Raw genomic sequence first — 7,788 nt, 5'->3', positions numbered from 1 at the left:
ATGGTAACGATGCTCGGCCTGAAGATGGCGGCCGAGACGGGTGGAAGAGCGGGCTCCTCGACTTCAGGCCGGGGCCCGAGCCGGTGGCACTGGAGCGGTTCTTTATGGGTCCGAGGCGTTTTACTCCTGTTGGGCGGGCTCTGGGCAAGCGCTACATCTATTCCTGTCTCCTTGGGCAGTTCTCCTCCCTGCCGGCACCACGTCCCCTCTGAGTCTGAGGTAGGGCGACAGAGGGGCCCTGTGAGGGTAAAGTAATACGGGAGGCGATGGCATAGGGGATGGTGATTGGAACAAGGGGTACTGGAGGAGAAAGCGAGATTGGGCCAGAGACTGAACTGTTAGAGGGCTGGGACCTGGTATCAGCTCCCTTCCTGCACCCAGCAAAGTGGCTCAGTTAGGCGCTCAGAACGTCATCAGTTTCCTGCGCGGTGGGTTGTGCTTATCAGGTAGTCCTAAGAGCAATCGTTTTCAAACTTGAACGGGCCGTCAGAATCACCTGAAAAACTTGTTCAAACACAGATTGCCGCTCCATTCCCTCCCTCTGCCCACTTCTGACTCATTAGATCTGGGATGTGGCCTCAGAGTTTGCAGTTGAAGTTCCCAGATAGTTGATGATGCTGCTTGTACAAGGACCTCACTTTGGGAACCACTGATCTAAAGGTTTGAGAAGAAATTGATAGGAGAGCTAGACAAAGGCATTGAGAGGATACTGGGGATTCTCTGGAGACAAAATTCAGGTTGATTTTCAAGTTACTTCATCACATTGCTTGCTTTACCCTGTTCTCCTGTCCTGGAAGTGCCTGCCTCCCTCCCATTACATTTTTATTCCTGTCTAAATTCTTTCATTCTGAGTTCCTTAACCTCAAGGCAGCCTGCTGAAACCACCCCCAGTAGAATGTTCTTTCCATTTCACAGTACGTCTTATCTGTACTCTCTTCTGGCACTTAACCAAGTATCGCTGTGTGGTGATGGTTTGTGCCTTTGTAGTTCAATTGTAATTTTCCTTGGGATAAGGTTTGTGTCTTATACTTTAGTGTTTCTCCACAGTACTTAGATCAGAGGAGGGCCCACAATAATCAGTATTCTTTGAGGAAAGAAGACACAGTACCTGGGTCAGGGCTGCATGTTGTGATTGATTTTATAATTTGTCTTATTACTTTAACAAGAAAGATTAATCTAGAAATTTTCAGGTCAGCCCAGAAATCTAAGACCATTCATTTTTGTGATAATTTCCAAAAATTTCTATGCATGCTGTTCATAACCATATATGCCAGAATACTAAGTTTGGGGTTTGTGGCTGTATTACAGCTTTTATCATGACACTGCATTCTGGCTGAATTATTTTATTTTATTTAGTCTCTTAGCAACTTGTAAGTTTATAATACAGTATTGTTGTCTATAATCACTATGTTGTACGTTAGATATCTGGGACTTATCTACTAGTTGCAAGTTTGTACCCTTAAAACATCTCCTCAGTTCCCCCCACCCACCTAGTGAATTCTTTTTAAAAGACATTCCCACAAAGCCCTGCCCTTCTCTCTTTGAATTTAGATCAAAAGAAGAGAAAATAGTTCAGAGAACTGCAAAATCTCTGTACTAGAAAGAACCTTAATAGCTGTTTTCTTCTTGTGATTGTTGCCAGTGTACAAATCTACTTATATTTGAACATTTCCACAAATAGGGAAGTTATCTCCAAAGGCAGCCTCTTTGCTTTTTGGAGAGATCATTGTTCTTTTTATAGAGCTGAAAACACAGACGTTCCTGCTGGTCCAGTGGTTAAGACTCCGAGCTTCCACTGCAGGGGGCACGGGTTCAGTCCCTGGCGGGGAACTATGATCCCGCATGCCGCATGACACGGCCAGATATGATAAAAATATAGAGCTGATAACTCTTCCTGAAACTTCCATCCACTATTTTTATTTATGGCTCTTGACTGAACAAGCTAAATAGTGATAGTGCTTCAGATATTCAAAGCAAGCTATTAAGTTCTTCTTGAGAGTTCATATTCCTAATAAATTTTACTAGTTATTCGTAGAGTATGTAGTAGCAAGTCCTTCTAACCAATCTCTTTGCTTTAGCTTGGACACAAAGTATAGGCAATTACTATTCATTGTACTACTAGTGACTGTACTTCTGTTAATTGCAACAGGAAATTACAGTAACTTTTTATTGGTAATGGGGAACTACGAAACATTTTGACTCATATATTTTCTTCTCAACTAAAAACTCTACGTTTTGTTTTGTTTTTGTTTTTATTATGTAAATTAAAGCAAACCCCCAAACAGAATAGCATAATGAACTCCCATGACCCTTCACCCAGCTTCAGCACTTAACAGTATTCTCTTAGTTCTGTTTCATATACTTCTACCCATTCCCCATCTTCCCACTGTTATTGTTATTTAAAAAAAATTTTTTGTAAGGTTTATATATACTGAAATGTAGCAAATGCAATCATGTATATTCGTGTAAAACCCACAACTCTATCACAATGTAGAACATTTTCAAGTCTCCAGAAAGTTCCTGTCCTGTGCCAATCAGTCTCTCCCATCCACCCAAGGCTACTATTGTTCCTTTTTTCTTTTGGTATTAGATTTAGATTTCATATCAAATTAGTTTTGCCTATTCTAGAACTAAGCTTATATCAATGGAATTATATAATATGTAGTGTGATATGGTATATCACATTGGATTTTCCAATAGTAAATCAATCTTGCATTTTTGGAATAGACGCTACTTGGTTATTATGTATTATCATTTTAATACACTTCCGAATTCAATTTGCTCATAGATTAAGGACTTTTGCATCTATGTTTATGAATGATGTTGGCTTATAGTTTCCTTTCTTAGTGAAGTTTTTGTTAGTTTTTTTTTTAATTTAATTTAATTTATTTATTTATATAGCAGGTTCCTATTAGTTATCTATTTTATACATATTAGTGTATATATGTCAATCCCAATCTCCTAATTCATCCCACCACCCCACCCCCTTGGTGTCCATACGTTTGTTCTCCACATCTGTGTCTCTACTTCTGCCCTGCAAACTGGTTCATCTGTACCATTTTTCGAGGTTCCATATATACGCATTGATATACGATATTTGTTTTCTCTTTCTGACTTACTTCACTCTGTAAAACACTCTGTAGATCCATCCACATCTCAACAAATGACCCAATTCCGTTCCTTTTTATGGCTGAGTAATATTCCATTGTATATATGTACCATATCTTCTTTATTCATTCATCTGTCGATGGACACTTAGGTTGCTTGCATAACCTGGCTATTGTAAATAGTGCTGCAATGAACACTGGGGTGCATGTGTCTTTTTGAATTATGGTTTTCTCTGGGTACATGCCCAGCAGTGGGATTGCTGGGTCATACGGTAATTCTGTTTTTAGTTTTTTAAGGAACCTCCGTACTGTTCTCCATAGTGGCTGTACCAATTTACATTCCCACCAACAGTGCAAGAGGGTTCCCTTTTCTCCACACCCTCCCCAGCATTTGTTGTTTGTAGATTTTCTGATGGTGCCCATTCTGACTGGTGTGAGGTGATACCTCATTGTAGTTTTGATTTGCATTTCTCTAATGATTAGTGATGTTGAGCAGATTTTCATGTGCTTCTTGGCCATCTGTATGTCTTCTTTGGAGAAATGTCTATTTAGGTCTTCTGCCCATTTTTGGATTGGGTTGTTTGTTTTTTTAATATTGAGCTGCTTGACCTGTTTATATATTTTGGAGATTAATCCTTTGTCCATTGATTTGTTTGCAGATATTTTCTCCCATTCTGAGGGTTGTCTTTTCATCTTGTTTGCTGTTTCCTTTGCTTTGCAAAAGCTTTTAAGTTTCATTAGGTCCCATTTGTTTATTTTTATTTCCTTTGCTCTAGGATGTGGATCTGAAAAGATCTTGCTGTGATTTATGTCAGTGTTCTTCCTATGTTTTCCTCTAAGAGTTTTATAGTGTCCAGTCTTACATTTAGGTCTCTAATCCATTTTGAGTTTATTTTTGTGTATGGTGTTAGGGAGTGTTCTAATTTCATTCTTTTACATGTAGCTGTCCACTTTTCCCAGCACCACTTATTGAAGAGACTGTCTTTTCTTTATTGTATGTCCTTGCCTCCTTTGTCATAGATTAGTTGACCATTGGTGTGTGGGTTTATCTCTGGGCTTTCTATCCTGTTCCATTGATCTATATTTCTGCTTTTGTGCCAGTAACATATTGTCTTGATTACTGTAGCTTTGTACTATAGTCTGAAGTCAGGGAGTCTGATTCCTCCAGCTCTGTTTTTTTCCCTCAAGACTGCTTTGGCTATTCAGGGTCTTTTGTGTCTCCATACAGATTTTAAGATTTTTTGTTCTAGTTCTGTAAAAGATGCCACTGGTAATTTGATAGGAATTGCATTGAATCTGTAGATTGCTTTGAGTAGTATAGTCATCTTCACAATATTGATTTTTCCAATCCAAGAACATCGTGTATCTGTCCATCTGTTTGTGTCATCTTTGATTTCTTTCATCAGTGTCTTACAGTTTCTGAGTACAGGTCTTTTACCTTCTTAGGTAGGTTTATTCCTAGGTATTTTATTCTTTTTGCTGCAGTGGTGAATGGGACTGTTTCTTTAATTTCTCTTTCTGAGCTTTCGTTGATAGTGTATAAAAATGCAAGAGATTTCCGCGCATTAATCTTGTATCTTGCAACTTTACCAAATTCATTGATTAGCCCTAGTAGTTTTCTGGTGGCATCTTTAGGATTCTCTATGTATAGTATCATGTCACCTGCAAACAGTGACAGTTTTACTTCTTTTCCAGTTTGTATTCCTTTTATTTCTTTTTCTTCTCTGATTGCTGTGGCTAGGACTTCCAAAACTATGTTGAATAATAGTGACAAGAGTGGCCATCCTTGTCATGTTCCTGATCTTAGAGGAAATGCTTTCAGTTTTTCACCATTGAGAATGATGTTTGATGTGGGTTTGTCGTATATGGCCTTAATGATGTTGAGGTAGGTTGCCTCTATGCCTACTTTCGGGAGAGTTTTTATCATAAATGGGTGTTGAATTTTGTCAAAAGCTTTTTCTGCATCTATTGAGATGATTATATGGTTTTTATTCTTCAGTTTGTTAAAATGGTGTATCACATTGATTGATTTGCGTATATTGAAGATGCCTTGCATCCCTGGGATAAATCCCACTTGATCATGGTGTTTGATCCTTTTAATGTGTTGTTAGATTCTGTGCTATATTTTATTGAGGATTTTTGCATCTATATTCATCAGTGATATTGGTCTGTAAATTTTCTTTTTTTGTAGTATCTTTGTCTGGTTTTGGTATCAGGGTGATGGTGGCCTCATAGAATGAGTTTGGGAGTGGTCCTTCCTCTGCAATTTTTTGGAAGAGTTTGAGAAGGATGGGTATTACCTCTTCTCTAAATGTATCATAGAATTCACCTGTGAAGCCATCTGATCCTGGACTTTTGTTTGTTGGAAGATTTTTAATCACAGTTTCAATTTCATAACTTGTGATTGGTCTGTTCATATTTTCTATTTCTTCCTGGTTCAGTCTTGGAAGGTTATACCTTTCTAAGAATTTGTCCATTTCTTCCAGATTGTGCATTTTTTTGGCATAGAGTTGCTTGTAGTAGTCTGTTATGATGCTTTGTATTTCTGCAGTGTCCACTGTAACTTCTTCTTTTTCATTTCTAATTTTATTGATTTGAGTCCTCTCCCTCTTTTTCTTGATGAGTCTGGCTAAAGGTTTATCAGTTTTGTTTATCTTCTCAAAGAGCCAACTTTTAGTTTCATTGACCTTTGCTCTTGTTTTCTTTGTTTCTCTTTCATTTATTTCTGCTCTGATGTTTATGATTTCTTTCTTTCTACTAACTTTGGGTTTTGTTTGTTCTTCTTTCTATAGTTCCTTTAGGTGTAAGGTTAGATTGTTTATTTGAGATTGTTCTTGTTTCTTGAGGTAGGCTTGTATTGCTATAAACCTCCCTCTTAGAACTGCTTTTGCTGCATCCCATAGGTTTTGGATCATTGTGTTTTCATTGTCATTTGTCTCTAAGTATTTTTTGATTTCCTCTTTGATTTCTTCAGTGATCTCTTGGTTACTTAGTAACGTATTGTTTTGCCTCCATGTGTTTCTGTTTTTTATGTTTTTTTCCCTATAATTGATTTCTAATCTCATAGTGTTGTCGGAAAAGATGCTTGACATGATTTCAGTTTTCTTAAATTTACTGAGGCTTGATTTGTGACCCAAGGTGTGATCTATCCTGGAGAATGTTCCGTGTGCACTTGAGAAGGAAGTGTAATCTGCTGTTTTTGTATGGAATGTCCTATAAATATCAATTAAATCTCTCTGGTCCATTGTGTCATTTACAGCTTGTGTTTCCTTATTAATTTTCTGTGTGGATGATCTGTCCATTGGTGTAAGTGAAGTGTTAAAGTCCCCCACTATTATTCTGTTACTGTCTGTTTCCTCTTTTATAGCTGTTAGCAGTTGCCTTATGTATTGAGGTGCTCCTATGTTGGGTGCATATATATTGATAATTCTTATATCTTCTTCTTGGATTGTTCCCTTGATCGTTATGTAGTAGCCTTCCTTGTCTCTTGTAACATTCTTTATTATAAAGTCTATTTTATATGATATGGGTATTGCTACCCCAGCTTTCTTTTGATTCCCATTTGTATGGAATATCTTTTTCCATCCCCTCACTTTCAGTCTGTATGTGTCCCTAGGTCTGAAGTGGGTCTCTTGTAGACAGCATATACATGGGTGTTATTTGTATCCATTCAGTGAGCCTGTGTCTTTTAGTCGGAGCATTTAATCCATTCACGTTTAAGGTAATTATTGATATGTATGTTCCTGTGACTGTTTTCTTAATTGTTTTGGGTTTGTTTTTTTAGGTCCTTTTCTTCTCTTGTGTTTCCCACTTAGAGAAGTTCCTTTAGCATTTGTTGTACAGCTGGTTTGGTGGTGCTGAATTCCCTTAGTTTTTGCTTGTCTGTAAAGCTTTTGATTTCTCCATCGAATATGAATGAGATCCTTGCTGGGTAGAGTAATCTTGGTTGTAGGTTCTTCCCTTTCATCACTTTAAATATATCATGCCACTCCCTTCTGGCTTGTAGAGTTTCTGCTGAGAAATCAGCTGTTAACCTTATGGGAGTTCCCTTGTATGTTATTTGTCATTTTTCCCTTGTTGCTTTCAGTAATTTTTCTTTGTCTTTAATTTTTGTCAGTTTGATTACTGTGTGTCTCTGTGTGTTTCTCCTTGGGTTTACCCTGACTGGGACTCTCTGTGCTTCCTGGACTTGGGTGGCTATTTCCTTTCCCATGTTAGGGATGTTTTCGACTATAATCTCTTCAGATATTTTCTCGAGTCCTTTCTCTCTCTCTTCTCCTTCTGGGACCCCTATAATGCAAATGTTGTTGCGTTTAATGTTGTCCCAGAGATGTCTTAGGCTGTCTTCATTTCTTTTCATTCTTTTTTCTTTATTCTGTTCTACAGCAGTGAATTCTACCATTCTGTCTTCCAGGTCACTTATCCGTTCTTCTGCCCCAGTTATTCTGCTATTGATTCCTTCTAGTGTATTTTTCATTTCAGTTATTGTATTGTTCATCTCTGTTTATCTGTTCTTTAATTCTTCTAGGTGTTTGTTCTTTAATTCTTCTAGGTCTTTATTAAACATTTCCTGCATCTTCTCGATCTTTGCCTCCGTTCTTTTTCCGAGGTCCTGGATCATCTTCAGTATCATTATTCTGAATTCTTTTTCTGGAAGGTTGCCTATCTCCACTTCATTTAG

General features: G+C 37.9%; 1 protein-coding gene across 1 annotated transcript in view; it reads left to right on the top strand.

Annotated features, from left to right (window-relative positions):
* LMLN (leishmanolysin like peptidase) overlaps nucleotides 1-7,788 on the top strand; it is a 78,807-nt gene continuing 71,019 nt past the window's right edge. The window contains exon 1 of the mRNA XM_029213590.1: nucleotides 1-219. Within this exon, the coding sequence (XP_029069423.1) occupies nucleotides 1-219 (219 nt within the window). The remainder of the gene's footprint in view (nucleotides 220-7,788) is intronic.

This window comes from Monodon monoceros, unplaced genomic scaffold (genome assembly GCF_005190385.1).
Source record: "Monodon monoceros isolate NGI ecotype Baffin Bay Population unplaced genomic scaffold, NGI_Narwhal_1 Super_Scaffold_11, whole genome shotgun sequence".
NCBI lineage: Eukaryota > Metazoa > Chordata > Mammalia > Artiodactyla > Monodontidae > Monodon > Monodon monoceros.
This window is presented reverse-complemented; position numbering and strand designations above follow the sequence as displayed.